The 16,385-nt window shown below is 41.5% G+C and overlaps 1 protein-coding gene across 1 annotated transcript in view; it reads right to left on the bottom strand.

Moving 5' to 3' along the window:
• Positions 1 to 16,385, bottom strand: part of LOC103476703 (serine protease HTRA1A-like) — a 28,101-nt gene that overhangs the window by 1,335 nt on the left and 10,381 nt on the right. Inside the window, exons 3-8 of the mRNA XM_008429210.2 lie at positions 15,969 to 16,173; positions 2,826 to 3,020; positions 2,710 to 2,742; positions 2,492 to 2,606; positions 1,728 to 1,785; positions 1,480 to 1,575 (exon numbers count right to left, since the gene is read on the bottom strand). Coding sequence (XP_008427432.1) covers positions 1,480 to 1,575; positions 1,728 to 1,785; positions 2,492 to 2,606; positions 2,710 to 2,742; positions 2,826 to 3,020; positions 15,969 to 16,173 — 702 coding nt within the window. The remainder of the gene's footprint in view (positions 1 to 1,479; positions 1,576 to 1,727; positions 1,786 to 2,491; positions 2,607 to 2,709; positions 2,743 to 2,825; positions 3,021 to 15,968; positions 16,174 to 16,385) is intronic.

The raw sequence follows: 16,385 nt of genomic DNA, 5'->3' as shown, positions 1-16,385 counted from the left end.
GGTCAAAATGTTTATATATGTAGGCAAAAATATTTGACTTTGGTCTTATTTGACCACGGCACATCCTTAAACGTCACTTGTGAATAACTTAAAAAAGGAACTTGAGTCAACTATGGCTTTTTTTTGTGACTAACAACTGACCTGTCAACAGATTTTCCCATCTGTGGCTCTTTACAGTTCGTCTAGTGTTACCACGGGCCTCTGGGCTGCTGATCTAACATGGTCTTTTTGTTCACTCTGCCAGGTCAGGTGGTCGGCCATGTCTTGTTAGGTTTGGAGTTGTTCCATTTTCTTTACGTTTATGGATGACATGTCAAACAGTGCCTCGTGAGAATTACAAAGCTTCCAATGTTGTTTTAAACTCATAACCTTTAAACTTTTCCACATCTTCATCGATGATCTCTCTGCTAAATTGATACTCGTGATACCGTTTGCTCACTAACAGATCTCGAAGGTATTCACAGAACCGAACTGCTGTGTATCTGACAATCAGTTTCAGACTATCAACCAGTTAAATCCTCCAGTCCTTCTGGGACTGGGGACACCAAGGCGTTCCCAGTCCAAATAGCAGATGTAATCTCTTGGCCAGTGGTGGGCCTGTCTTTAGGCCTCCTCCCTTTGGGACTTGCCTGAGTCCTCCTGATCCCTAAAGCTAAATCCCCCTCCCCGCCTTAAAAAAAAAACTTGGGCAGGATTGGTATCAAAAGCTTGAAGCCTAAATCAGCTGCTAACCCACAGCAACATATATTCTCCCATTGCACTCTTCATTGGTGACAAAACCCAGCGATATAAAACAATCACGCAATGCCCTCATTACTTTCAGCTGCTCTCGACGAACGGAAAGCTTTCCACATCACAGTCAAGATTTCCAGGGGCCGCAAGCCAGCACAACACAGATCGAGATCAAAAGCGGAGCTGCAGCCTAGAAAAGAAACCCCGGAAAAAGAACCGCAGAGCCGTTGTCCTGCAGCAATCTGCATGATTTAAGCGGCGAGTAAAGACTGACGGGGCCTTCAAGGAGAGGGGCCGCTCCGTCATGGGTTGACGAGCAGGCGCGGAGAAACCGCAGCGCAGCCAGTAACCTCCCAGCATGAGGCTCGAAAGGAAACAGCTGACCTCAGCGTCTCCCGTGGCCCACTCCGCTGCATCTGTGGTACAGACTGATCCGAGTGGGCTGCGATAGTGGGAGTGGGGGAGCATTGGAGTGGCATGCACTTCAGGCATGTTGGAGTAAGTAATGAGTTTACATCCCAGGTTAGGTGGGAGTGCTATCTGTTTAACAAAAGTGAGAAAATTAGGGGAAATTGCACACTGCCTTGTTGCACAGGTAGCAAAGGGCCTGAGAGAGATGAGTTAAATCATTGGAATTAGTTGAACATGTATTGTTTACAAAGGTCAAAGAAACTGTGCAACAAGGCAAGGATGACTTCTGTGGGGCTGAATTCATTCACATTCATAAAAGCCCAGGGTGTTTCTTACATTGCAGCTGGTGTTTTTGCAATAACCTCCATCACATAGGCTCCTGAGGTGATGTCAGGGAAGTCACGATGTCGAGTTTTAAGGTCCTTGGCTAACCTGAGGGCAAGAGAAGTGGGAGGAAAACTTTACCCAATCACCACTACACAACTTTAACAGAGTTCACAAATTGCTCCAATTCTCTCATATGAATGTTTTATTTAAAACACGAAACACTTATAGTAATGTGCAAAGCAACTAAGGAGACTTACGACGGCGTAAGAGTCATCATCCTCACTCCGATATATTTCTTTTTGGCATCTGTTCTCCCTGAAAGTGGACAACACAGAGGACGAGTGACAGAAACGTTAATGTGTGTAAAGAGAAACGTAATACGTAGAAAAACACAGACTTGCGACAAAAATCAATACTGTAAAAATGCGCAATCCATATTTGTTAACTTCCAAGTACTTCCTACAAACCACCATGATTATCACAGATGATGTGCAAATTAATTGTGCAACAACATTCTTAAAAAAATAATCTAAACAGCCTCACACAAGCACATAATCCGCCTTTAAAAAGTGTTGAAATGGATTTTGATCATCTTGTTTCTTTATCCTGAGGAACCAAGCAGTCAGAAGCTGTAAAGTAGGCCACACACAGAACTCTAACAACATGTAAGATGAAGGATGTACAGAAACTCTTCATCTCTTAGTTCTGCAGGAAGCACCAGCAGCTGGTTTCCAATTTGTTTTCAATCTTCGCTGGGCTGATTGTTGTTGGAATTTGACTGATGTGCCGTTGAAGTAAATTACCCCCAACTTGCTTGTCTCTGATAGCCGCAGGAGCACATCAAAGCCGGTGCAAAAGTGTTTTAATGCATTCCATGAACACAGGACTTCTGCCTTCACTGTATTTGTGGCAGAGGGAAGAAAAAGTGAACGGGCGCTCTAACGCGCAGGCACGCTTTTATCATCAGAGCATCATCTTGTCGGCTGAAGAGCATCAACGAAAGTGTGATGAATTGTGTCACCTCTGGACTGCCTGTCATATGACTCTGCCAAAAACTGTCGAATCTTGTCCGAAGGAATGGCAAAGGAAATGCCAGCCGTCACTTTCAGCGTATTGATCCCAATCACTTCGCCATCCTAAAGTAAAAAAAAAAAAAAAAAAAAAGGTTCTAGCATCTCAACACGTGGTTTTATCCTGCCAATGTAAAAAAAAAATTAAAAGAAAAAAAAAGTGGCTTACCAGATTTACCAGAGGCCCTCCAGAGTTACCGTACTGCAAACAAAAAGCGACAACTTACTTATTTTCTTTGTATGGGAGGAAAACATAAAAAGAAAACTAGGTCTTTTCATATTTACATTGATAATGGCGTCCGTCTGAATGTAGTCCATGTCGGAGTTACGCAGACCGAGCTCTCTGCCGCCCCGCTGAGTGGTGCTGACGATCCCCGTTGTGACCGTGTTCTGCAGAGAAAACGGGCTGCCGATGGCGACGACAAACTCCCCTGGTCTCAGGTCAGACGAACGGCCCAACAACAGAACAGGAAGTTTGGTCTGCACGTGGAAAAGACGGAGGAACAGCATCATAGTTATTTCTGGGATCTTTTTTTTTGATGATGATGATGATGATGATGATGATGATGATGATGATGATGATGATGATGATGATGTACATTTGACAAGAGGGTAACTGGATGTTGTAAGACGAGAGTTCACAAATCCTAAAATGCCGTCTGTCTTTGCCTTTCTTTTAGTCAAAAGTATTATTATGAGCCCTGGATATAAGAGAGTTTTTGTTGACATAGACAGGACGCATTTTCTGAGTCATTATCCATTTGTATAGCTGTAAATAGCTGCTCAGATAAGAGCAAAGTTCTTCCAAAGCTTAATAGCACTCATAAAGCCATTTCAAGCCGTTCAATAACATTTGCTTTTTGGGACCAACACCGACAGCACAAGATTCAGCATCCTCTGTTATCAAGTCTCCATTTGTAGGGCGGGGAGGAGAAAACCCCACTTTGAACAGACATGAAAGAAGTTACTCTATTGTGCTTTAATGACTGATGCATCGCAATACACCAGTCAAACAAACAAAAGCATAATTTCAAAACTTTTGTAAGATGCAGCGATCTGAAAGGAAATCCGAAGCTCCTCGATGCATCCACTGCAGTCCCTCTGGTGTGCCTCAGACTTCCCATGATCGTGTGTTTTATGAATAATTACAGCTGAAACCACAAGTCGTCTAAACACAACCCCACGCTCTGCTGCAGGGGCTGTGCTCCCACACAAAACAATTACTTCCTCTGCACCACAGGGGAAAATGACATTCATACCAAACAACTGGAACTACAGTATAAACGATCACAATTAGAAGCATGCTTGTTGGCTTGAAAATGGGAGTCTGACTGATGTTTCCAAATGACACCAAATAAAAGCGACGTTAACCTCTGATTTTTACAGGCCAGTCGATTCAGGACACTAGAGGTTTTCCTTAAAGACGTAAGAAGGAGGAACTTATATTAAATTCACAGAGACAGCTCGATCCTCAGATTTACATTCTTTCAACTTGGCACCTCAAAATCAGACCTTACAAATTATTATTTTTTTCCTTACTTTCATTTTAATTCTGAGCCATAGACCGCAAAAGCATGCAAACGAACCAATAAAACACAACGGAAATTCAAGACGCCTACAGTGCTGTCATATTGTCTATGCTACTTGGAACTCAATCCTCCGACAATGCAAAGCACAGAAATGACACAGATCTGCCTCAGAATATGCAAATTACACAAGAATGACTTTGAAATGTCCAAAGCGATTCTCAACCTTACCAATATTATCACAAGAAAACCATGTTGTTGTTGCATATCTGAGTTCTATGTTTGTGATAAGCCAAATCAGATAAACATGTTTCATTTTTATTAACTTTTACCAACTTATTTTATGTAATTCATAAAACCTACGCCTCTAATAAAAGAAAAACATGTCTTTAAGTCTCTGCCAAGACATTCAACACCCAGCTCTCCTGATTATCATAACATGATTCTGGTTGTGTAATAGCAACTGCTGCTGTCTTGACTTTGGTCCTTCTCAGTAGGATGTGAAGCTGTAAATAAATGCAAACTGTTTGCGGCTCGCAGAGGTACAGAATCACCCACGCAGAGTCACACTACATTCTGAAAAATCCAGCACATGCAGGAGTGTAAAATGCAGAAGCCGGCTGACGAGCAGACCGAGTTCATGTGAGACTGCAAAACAAACCAGAACTGCCGACCCCTCAGTGTCACAAAGAACACCTTAGCTTACGTATCACTTAGCAATTCTTACAAGTAAACGATCTGGAACGAATTGTGGAAACTCATCTGGGCATGCGAGGTCTTCTGTCCTGGCTACCCAAGTGACTCACCCTGCTATTTCAGGCAGAGGGTCCGACGCACTGCTGCTTCACTGTGACCGCATTTAAAGGAAAGGAAGGGAGCTAGGTAGAGGGAACAGCACAAAACCGCACGATGGTAGAGCAAGGATGTGAGAAAAACGAGGCTTTCACAGTTTTGTTTGATTCACGTTGAATGGTTTTTGACAAAACGGCCCCTTAGGATTTTTCAGCAAACAGACATTAGAAATTTTCCCTTTGGAAACATTTAGGTTACATAAAAAGCTGCTCTGATGAGAAGAGCCACTCGTTATGGGCATTCATCTCATATAAAGTTTTAAATGATGTGATTTAACATTTTCATAAAGTGTCAAATAGTATCATCGACTGGACCAACAAGACAAGTTGGAATGTATTTTCTCCAATCCACAGTGCGTTAACATTACACATACAGACATCTCTATTAATAAATTGGGGAAATACCCTTTAGGAAGTTGCATCTCAGCAACTTGCTATTTTTTTAGCCATCCACAAGCTTCCCTTTTCCCTCAGTAAGAAATAATATAAACCCTACTGCATGGTCTTAAAATGTACTTCATGAACTGAAACACAGTGGAACAAAAACATGACCCAAAAAAGTACAAAACAAATACCTTTTCACATGGCTGTTTCTCCATCATTTAAAGAAAGGAAAAGTTCACCTAGAAGACCAACCAGATGGAGTCATGTGATAAAAACCCACAAAGTTGGCACTGCTGAGGTGTACAGTCAGAAAACTGTAAAAAAATACACAGAAATTCTAGTTGTGTCAGTACATAATCCAAACTGGTTATAAGTTCAACTCTACCTTTTTTTTTTACCAACTTAAAGGCAAAGACCATATTTTTATTTGATCTACCTTAAAGGAAAAATCATAAGTGAAGTAAGATGCAGGGTTTCACCTGCTGAGTTCTGATCTCATGCCCTCAGGGGCGAGCTATTTAGCATAAAGTGGGACATGATCCAGCATGCTTGTGCAACACACATCCAGTTAACCATCAGAAGATGGGGCCGAATGGCGCCAAAGGAGAGATTAAGAGCAAATGCGTGCATTTGTCTTGTGATGTCTTTATGGCTCACATTTGTTTGAATGCACGCTTGTTTGTGCAAGTTTAGTACAGTTACTAGACAAAGCGTAGTCCTTACACGAAGAAGAACTAAGGCATCAACTAAGTCAACCCTAAAGGTTTTTGTTTTTTGTTTTTTTTCTTGCTACACAGAGAAGTCGCTGGCTTTGCATTGGGTGAAACCATATCCTTGCCGACACCAGTGCGGAAACCGCTATGGTTTCCATATGTTGCTGAGGAAGTTCTCGGTTCTTCTAAGAGCAAACACATGTCCGGGTTTCTTGCAAGGGTGTAGCTCTGCAGCCAAAGCCCAAAGGGGAGTGAGGGGTGTCTCGTTTCTGGCCAGGCGCCGCAGAGATCTCGAGCTGCACAGATCACAATAACGAGAGGAGATGACGGCCGAAGTGTTTGTTTTCCTCAGGGAGACAGCGAATGTGGTCCATTTCTCTCTTACGTGCTTTATTTACATGTTTCTGAAACTGCTTCGTCTGTGAGAGCCGGTGACCTCAGGTTGTAACGCTTTCAGCTGTGGGACCCAAACAGGATATGAAGTCAGGAGAAAACGGACCGAATAGGTAAATTAAAAAGCAACATGCGGCTCTTCGTGCTCAAGGGAGCTGGGGGGAGGGAGGGAGGGGCTGATGTTATTTAGCTGAACCTCAAAACCGTTTAACACCGTTGAACATTGTTGTTCGGTTTTATGACAGCTCTGTGGTTACGTCTGCTTGAGTTTGGGAACAAGAGAGGTTTAAAAAAACAAGAAAGGACTTTAGGAGCTTTTGATTTCAGTTTTATGACAACTCTGTGGTTGTGTTTGCTTAAGCTTGGGCACAAGCAATGCTTGAGAAAAGGTTCTTGAGGAGACTTTGATTTCAGGAAAGAAAATAAACAGTGTATGGTCACTGCTGCTCAGAGGGACAAACATCAACCTTCTGACATGTGAAAGCTTTCGGACTTTTGTTCTTATTCATCTTCAGCAAATTTTTCGCCGATTAAAGGATTGCTACATGGCCATTTGAGGGTTTCCTCATAAACAGTCTTTAAATTTCACTTAATGAACGTCTGCACATCTGTACTGCATCTCCATAAAACAAAACAAAACCACCATAAATAGGTAATAAAATGCATGAAATAAGTTATGTGCGCTGATCTTTTCTAAAAGCATCACTATGGCTGACGCATTCTAGAGAACCACTCACATGCCTACACAACAGACATCGTAGAAAATCGGGAAAAAGTTTTCAATTATACGTTTAAGCATTTTGTTGGGCTTCTCTCCTTTGCCTCTTCGCAATTTAGAACTTTTATTGCAGTTTTCTCACAGTTTAGATCCTATAAAGTATCCTAAAGAAATGGGGAATGAAAAGCAGTTTGGTATCAACCGTGCCTTGGGGACGTTTTGTACCTGGTTTGACCTCCTGAGTCCAAGAATCTTTTTATTTATTTATCCTGTCCTAAGGAAATGAAGCAATGTGACTCTAATTAAAGAGTATCTACTATCAAATGGCTGCTTGTAGCTATTTTGGTTTGATACAGGCCTCTGACCTGTCATCCTTCAAAAACATCAAACACTAAGCAAGAGCCAATAGAATAGTGCCCATGGCAAGTTTTCCATGGGCACAACTTACGTTTGCTGTTCAACTCATATATGTCTTTCTTTTACAAATGTAGCATAAGGTAAAGACAAATAAACACGTTTTCCAGTGGAACCTGGCTCTTTGGCCAGAAGCGCTTTTACAAAGAAATAATGCACTAAATACAAATTTTCTTCCTTTCTGTGCTAAGTTTAGTTTGTTAATGGATGCAAACTGGTAACATGGTTATAAAATTTGGGTATATCCAGAACCAGTGTTGTCCCCTTTCAACCTGTCACGATGTATTAATATTTCCTTAGCTGAATTTATGAAACATATGAAAGAAAACCTCAGTTTATCCGACAGAAAATGTTGCTTTAAGGCCAAAAACTTGATTCCAAACGAGCTCTTAGCTAAAAACGTGGCACACAAAAGGAGGATGATGCCTCTCTCCGGTTCTGCATTTAGTGTATGTGGGTTTTTCCCCTAAAAGGCATCCTTAAAAGATTATATTTATTTGCCACTAATAGTTTTTTAATCCCCTAAAACAGAGGTTCCCAAACTGTGGGGCGCGCCCCCTATGGGGAGGGGTGGGGGGGCGGGAAGCCGTCTGGATGAAAAAAACCATGAACACAGGTCGGGTTTTTACCTTAGAATGGCCAACTCTCTGTTATTCTTATGTCAATTTGACGTAGGAATAGGGACTACACTTCCCATATCTGTGTCCTCTGTCACTATTATCAGCAGTTAAAACTGTTTAATCCGTTGTTAACATGTGGTAACCTGTTTTTCCTAGCCGCCTTTAAACGCAACATGAGCGCTACGACACTCGCGCTTTGTTTACACCTGTGCGGCAGCGAAGGAGACCTGCTGCTGCTGTGCAGAGCTACGCAGGTTTGTTAGAATCATGGCAGCAAACCAGCAAAACACCAAGAACTTTTCACAGTTTTTCCCCCAAACAGACTGAGCTGAGTAAAGCTGTTGGATGCAGGTAGTGTTAGCTAAAAGATGACTAGCTAATATCAATACATCACCTTAAGCTTAACAAGTAGCCTGTAGGTTACCGATGTTGTTGTCTATGTTCAGCTACGTACATTCATTTTGCCCCCCAAAAACGTTAGAGACAGGGAGTCTCTAAGAATCCTCTTCTCCCCTCCACCCCACATACACACGCGCCCCCCCCCCACCACTCCACACACGCACGTCGTTCAACCAGACAGATATTTGTAATCCATAGGGGGGGCCCAGGAGAAAAAGTTTGGGAACCATTGCTCTAAGCCATGATTGAATCCACCCATTTTCCAGTCAGGTAAACAGGTACAAGACCTAGGCTGAAAATGAGTGGAAAAGCACCCAACATGGAAAGAGAAGCGCGTAAAAATGTTCAAACAGCCTAAAGAACGACCAACTAAGACCACTTCAAAAGATTACAAAAATGTCTGGCTCCTTTGAAGGAAAATGTAAAGACATAATGGGCAGTTTACTGTTCTAGCCTTAACGTCTGAGGACGCACCAAGGGTTCGTTCATCTAGTTGAAAAGCTAAAGTAACTCACAGCCCGTTTAGTTTTAAATGGCTGTGGAGTGTCTAAAAGTGACGTCATTGACCAGTAAGCTGAGAGCGCTTCGGGCAGCGCTGCGCTCCATCCAACATGCCTGGAAATCAGTTCTGGAAAAGCCAGAAAGTAGGCCAAGACAAAGTGTACAAAGACCAAGCAGCAAAAATTTGTGCGTGCGCCCGCGTTTATGCGCGCCTTCATTTCTCTTGGATATTTCCCCAACTAATTGCATCTGTGAGCATGGGAACCGTTTCAGCTGAAGAGGAAAAGATGAATCTGGAGAGGAGGACAAAGATTGAATGCCTCTTTAGTGAAGGACGACCTGCAGTGTCTCTGAAGAACTCATCTCCTTGCTGCCAGCAGCCACGAACGCATAAAAAGACTGAATTTGTTTGTCGCTGCTGATCATCAAAGGCCAACAGATGAAACGACATCTGAAAGCGGAAACGTTTACCTCGGCGTTGCTGATAAAAAAGACAGATATACATAAAAGAAAATAGCTGCAACGGGACACTTCTCCCCTCCTTCCTCTCTGCACATAAACACAGACACAAAGGCACACTGTGCATATTCCAAGAGACGGCCCATCCAAACCAGAACCAGGAAAATTTCCCAGGGAGAATGGTTTGAGACTCTTTAGTGGTGTAGCGATGGGAAATACAAACAGTGCGATTATTTCAGAGGGGTACGAGGACTTTATTTTTTCTTGCCTGATTTTTAGAGTAAATCTTGAGGTTATTAACTCATTTACTACTACCAATGCCTAGAGACAGAAGCTGGAATTATGTCTTTTAAAAAAAAAAAATATTGTCACAATGTCTTCTTGACAGGTGGAGCGTTAATTTTTGAAAATGCACGTCCATAAACTCCGTTCAAAAAATTCAACTTTATTGTGCAGCACTGTTAAAAATCACCACATCAAATCACTTTATCGGCATTGTTTGATGGCGGGAGCATTAAAAACATAAAGCCCCTCATATCCTTTATTGTTTTTAATAGTGGGCATGATGTGCTTTTGCTTATATTGATCCTTTGTTTTCTCACCAAACCCACAGTGTTGGGGTTTGCTTATGGCTTAGAAAGATACTTTTTTTTCCCCCTCGTCTCACCAAGACACATGGTTCCAGTTAGCATCCGAGTGGAGAGTCGAAAACTCCACGTTCACCTTCCCGACCGTAAAACAGAAAACTAACTGGTCGGTATGCAGATAGCGTCTGGCAGTGTTTTATGGAGACTCCACGGCGAACAGTGTGTTCAGCGTCGTAGATGCTCTTTTCTCCACATAAGCACATTCTCTCATTTACTATTTTTTTGGGGAGTCTGTGGGATTCAGCAGATTTGTGACAGAAAGTGTTTCCCAGCCTTGTGCGTGCACAGACACACGTCCGCCTGGATGTCGCTTTGCTGAGATAAATGACGACGGTACAAACAGACTCCCTTGTGCAAAAGTCAAGAGGTGTAAAAAAAAAGAAAAAGAAAACCTAACAGGAGTTTAAACGGCAATGAAATCAGTTAGATGGAGGAAATTCACCGCTGAATGGGTTCACTAAATCCTCCTGATTTGTCCGTTTACTGCCTGTAACACACTGACTGCTCATAACCTTTGTTATGTAGAGTGCACCAAAGTTGATTGTCCATTACTGGCGTCTTCATTTTTCTGCAATCACACACAGCTGCAGTCGACCCATCAGCTTACCGATCCTTTCAGATGTATGGATCTACTTTCCGTCCACAGGGTTGCCTCTTTTTTTCCTGTTTTCCATGCTCCCCCCCCCCAAACCCCTCAAAGAAAACCCTCTCCACAGGAACAAGTGAGCGCAGCACTTCCCCTCTTCCCTTCTCTTCTGAATTTCCAGCTGCCGTACACTGACTAATGCATTCCCCAGAGTTGAGGGGTAGACCACAACCCCAAGAACAGACTAAGATCTGCTACCAATAAACTCCGATTTCATTTAGAAATGCAAAGAGAAAAAGTGGGGAGGAAAACTGATTCCCGTCAGAGGAAACGTTAAAGCGTCTCACTCGTAAAGTGATGTATGGTTTTATTGATTTATCTTTGGCTGCCTGCCGAGTCCTGATGTTGACAGCAAATAGCTTTTTTTCTTTTGTAAATCAAAAACAAAGTGTGAGAGCTAGAATTAGGAGTGAAGAACAATAGATGAAGAAAACTGAGTTCTTCGGTGCTCCGTTTTGCAGCTTTCCTTTTGCAGTTGTTGGACAAAGCGGTCCGTTGTTATGAAAGTTCTAACAGAAAAGGCCAAAAAAGAAACATAAATCAGATAAATTGCTCTTAGCGAGAGCTGCTTTTACTTATCTGCCAGTTTTTCTCTCGGTTTCCATAAATTTCACAGCATCAGTCATCTTCACAGATTAAAATGCGTTCCATCATTTCTCTGACCACCAATCAGAAGTCATAAAAAATCTAATTTATGATCATGACTCAAGCTGGAGAATATTCCCTTAGGAATGATTTACAGTTCCTTCTTCTTCTTTTTTTTTTAAATAGAACGATAACATTGAGAAAAGGCTGCATTTTACACCAGACCTCGAGTTTCTGTGTTTTTTGCCCAGAAAAGCAAAGCGTGAGAGTGAGAATGGAAAATCAACAGCAGCATGGAGAACTGTGGCCAAAAGGTCAAAACTAAATGAAGCATAATTCTCAAAACCAGATACTTCAGAGTGAACGTCTTCAGATGACACTTTGAAACATCCATCTGTATTTGACTGATCCAACATGGGACCGGACTTAAAAGCATGCAACAAGCTATAGATACCTTCTTTTTAACTTTATCAACTTTAATAAAGTATTTCTCAGGGTCACTAAGATTCTACAAAATTTTAATCATGACAAATACATCTTTTAGCCATTATTAGAAGATATTCAAGTATTGGATGATCATCTCTTTCTTATGAAGGTTTTATCTGACAACTTGTTTTCTGTGTCTGACATGCGGGATGCCACAGGGGTGAATATTTAGACTCATTCTGCTTTCTTTATACAGACAAGTCTCAGGCCAGCCAACTCATTCAGAAATTCAGCTTGATGTCTGTGAAATTTTCTAAGTCTTACCACTGAGAATAGAGATTAGCGTCTGGATTCCTTCAACTACATTATGATAAACTTTGTCCAGCCTCTTCAAACTGAAGTAGCAAACATAACAAAGGTCTTCTCTGTTGCTCCTTGTTTCACATCATTCTGTGGATTACTATTTATCTGTTTTGGAACCCAAACTGTGGGAAAGTTTTCATTTAGATGTTTGGACAAAAAGCTAATTTAACTGGACAATGTATTGCTTCACTGTTACATTTATTGTCTTTCTGATGGCCATATTTGTGTCTTTTTACAGCTTATTTTTTTAAAAAGTGTTTGTCTGTGTCATTAACAGAGTTATTTTCTAGAGGTGGGAAGCAACAAAGTACAACCACTTTGCAGTTTTACTTAAGTTTTAATCATTTAAGGTATCTGTACATTACTAAAGCATCTTATTCTCAGACAACTTATTATTTTTACTCCTCTAACATTTAAAACAAAATATTATAGCGTTCTACTCTTCGCATTGTCAAATTGGGCTTGTTTCTCCTACATGCATCAATAATGTCATGGTGCAAAAGTCACAATTAAAAGAGAAACTGAATTGCATCCAGTGGAACCACGATCTGTGATGTGTAGAAAAATATTAACAGCAGCGCAAATGAAAGACAGTTAATGGGGAAACGTTGAGGATGATGATGGAACAAACTGGGAGGCATTCCCATTAACGACAGTGTTTAAGAGAACTCTTCAGTACATTTTGGGCCAAATCCCAGATGGAGAACACAAAGTTCTGGCGTTCAAGAATTTTTGGTCAAATTGAAAAAAGAACAAAAAAAAAAAAACACACGAGTAAATGTGTATTTTTTTGGAGCAAGTTGTGAGCAAAAAAAAAGAGAACTCTTCCACTTTGTGCACCAAGAACTTTTTTGTTTTGCTTTGCAGGATTGTCAAAATGTATCATAAAAGGTGAAAATAGTTTTCTACTTTTGTACTTTGGTATACTGCAGAATCTCAAGTACTAGCATTTTTACAAGAATTCTTTTCACAAATATTTTTGGAACAAACTTTTCATTCACATAAGTAAAAAAAAAATCAGAGTAAGTTTTTTTTTTTGCGATGCGTCTCAACCTTTTATGAAAAAAAAAACAAAAAAACGTATGGCTCCTCGATTTTTCTTTCATAAACAAACTAAACCCGACTTGGCTGTCAGTAGCTTAACTGTGTCAGATGCTTCTAATGAAGACGCAAATTTGAGAAGTTGAGGAAAACGTCTTACTGTTTCCGCGTTTACAGCCCAAAGCTGAAGTTACTTAAAAGAAGTAAATACTCCCAGGTCTTTACTTGAATAAAAACACTGCAACACGTCAGGTCTAGTTTGGGTGAGACCGTTTACCCTTTTAATGTTAATGATAGCTTTGCTGGCCCCCCTTCCCTCTTATTATAATCAAGCCATTCTCTAATTTTTTCCAGGTATTAACTTTCACTTGCTCCAAATATCAATCACAAGTTTTTCTTCCCAGATTAGTAGAAATGCTATTCATGTCTAAATCATGTGGTCTTCTCACAGACACCACAGGTCTTGTGAGACCGTCTGCGTGTTTACGACCCACGCAGACTTCACACAATGACTAACACTTTAAATACAGAAGAAATCATATGAGGGTGAAATCATTTCCTACATCAAGGGTATGGTAGCTATAAATAAGCCCTTGTTTATAGCCTACTAGATAAAAAATGTCAGATTCTGCAAAATACATTTTGTATGTACCACAATAAATCACTCTAAGCTTTTTTTTCTCTCTTAATGTGATATTAATATAACATTCTTTGATCTCTCAGCAAGATAAAGCAAGTAAGTAAGAAAGAAGAAAAGAGACTGCCACTCATCTGAAAGCTTTACGGTCTCAGAGCGACCAGCAACGTTGTGCGCCAACACTGGCGATTCTTTCCACCTGGATGAAGCTGATAGCTGGTTTCTAGAAAGCAATAGCATCTAATCCACCTGGAGGAACTCCATGTCCTGTCATTTAATAAGGCTGTATTATGTTGACTCTCGAATGTTTTATTTTGTCAATATATTTTTGATGGCCTGGTAAAAACCAGTTTCTTGCTCTGCACGGATTTGGACAGAAGGTTCTAGCTCCTCAGCTATTGAGAAACGTTTGCTTTCGGGAGACGTGAACTTTACCCAACGTTTGCCGGCGATGTGGGTAATTCGACACTATGAAGCTTACCGGAAATTGTAAAAACAATCCTCTGCTTCAAAGGGAGAAATGCCGAGCTGGACGACAATTTGTGAAAGCAATAAAATATCTCAAGCATTCCTCAAGCGGCGACTTTAATTACTCGTTATTTGGATGCGTGGCCAACAAGGACTGAACTGCTTTGTTCACTTCTTCCACTGCCCATGCTAAAACTACAGCAGTGGCAAAGTACAAATCTAAAGCAGCGCAGGAAATCTATGTCATCCTTCACAACTCTTCCTTCTGTTTGCTGATTGTTCCGGATGATGATCAACAGAAGAAATCAAGCTCAATAGGAGAAATCCCATGTGGAGAACAGAAAGGAGATAAGAATTGAGCAGAATTGCAGGCTAATATTTTGATGTTAATGTGGTAGCTTGCAGCAACATGTCTTCTCGGCAAGGTCTCATTTTAATATGCTATACAGCTCTGGAAAAAATGAAGCCCTCAGAAGCTTGTTTTAGTCATGCCAGCACCTTGAAAACATTTATATATGTGATAGTGCTTTACTTTTTTCTTTGTAAGCTGCTGATTCAAAGGATAATTAACTTAACTAACAAAAACTAAGCGCTTCTACCTTTGGTATTCTGGAAAATGTTTTTGCATGCATCGTACAAACAGGGACTCCTGCATTAACGCAATCATGTCACCGTGTCTAAGAGTATTTGTCACTGCTGAGTCAGCACACATGAAGATGTGGGGTAAGCAGGCTGGGAAGCCCCCAGAACCAGGAACAGCCTGTCATCAACGGATGCATCAGCTTTTATCAAACAATGAACAAACACAAAGCGCCTGCCACTGCGATGTTTTTCTGCAGCCTTTGCCCACACTGTTGGCTTTAAAAAAAGCGAAAATTGCTCAGCATCACTTAAGACCTCGTGTAAAACGCATTGTGTTCCTGTCGTGAACATCCTTTCAGCCGTGTCATCCAGCTATGAGAGCGAGCCTCATAATGCACTCATCCCCCCGCTACGTCTCAGTCAATAGGCCTGGGCTCTCTGCCCCGCATTCCTTCACAGGACTGACTATGATTAACGTCCAACATGGATTCCTCTTGTCCAGCAGACGGCAAAATAAAGACGGAGACGGGGGGACATGCGGAGAGAGGGAGAGAAAATGCGACAAACAGATGGACTGTGGTGAAAGTGTAGTCTTTTCTTTTTACACAAACCCTTTCAGTCAGTGTTAAGCGATAGTCTCCACCCGTTTCTCGTGAGATGAGCCGGTCCATATCTGTGTTGTTTTTGCAGCTCGACTCTGAGCACAGACGGGATCTGAACTTGGTCAGGCTGCATCTGCATTCTCACTTTGCATCTCTTGCACCTTGAATGATCGGTAAGATTTACGGCATTTTTATATATACCTCAAGTCCAGGGATCTTAAATTTTTACGTTTTAACAAAACGTAATTTCAACAATCCTGAGCAATCCCTCTGTATCTACTTAGTGAAGACGCACATTTTTCACCAGATCTCCTCGAGGAGATTTCTGCTCAAATTGACCAAAACGAAACCAAAACATATATAAGCAAAAACCTTCCATTAAGGCTGAGTCATAACAGCATGCCTCTCTCTCTCTCTCTCTCCACCCTCCTTCTGTGTAAGACTTGCACTGACCGGTACATCAATCTTGATGAGGGCTATGTCTGACTTCTCGTCCACGTCTTTGATTTTGGCGTCGTAGGAGGCGCCGCTCTTGAGCTCCACTTTCACTCTGTGTTTATTGGCCACGACGTGGGCATTGGTCACAATCTGGCCGTCTTCTGACACGACGAAACCGGAGCCACTGGCCACAGCGACCTCCCGCTTGGAGTAAGTCATCCTGGAGAGGGACAGAGGAAGACAGAAGGGGAAGAAAAACTCTTCACTTGCAGAACAACAAATAAAACGCATCAGTTCAGGAGTGTTTTTTCTGTACTCAATGTAAAATAAGAAGAAAAGAGATTTGTGTCTGATTTCCAATGTCCAATGCTTCTAGCTGATTCCAGTCTGTCTCTGAGAACTACAGGAAGCAACATGCTGAACAGTTTTTCA

This window comes from Poecilia reticulata, linkage group LG15 (genome assembly GCF_000633615.1).
Source record: "Poecilia reticulata strain Guanapo linkage group LG15, Guppy_female_1.0+MT, whole genome shotgun sequence".
Taxonomy (NCBI): Eukaryota; Metazoa; Chordata; class Actinopteri; order Cyprinodontiformes; family Poeciliidae; genus Poecilia; species Poecilia reticulata.
This window is presented reverse-complemented; position numbering and strand designations above follow the sequence as displayed.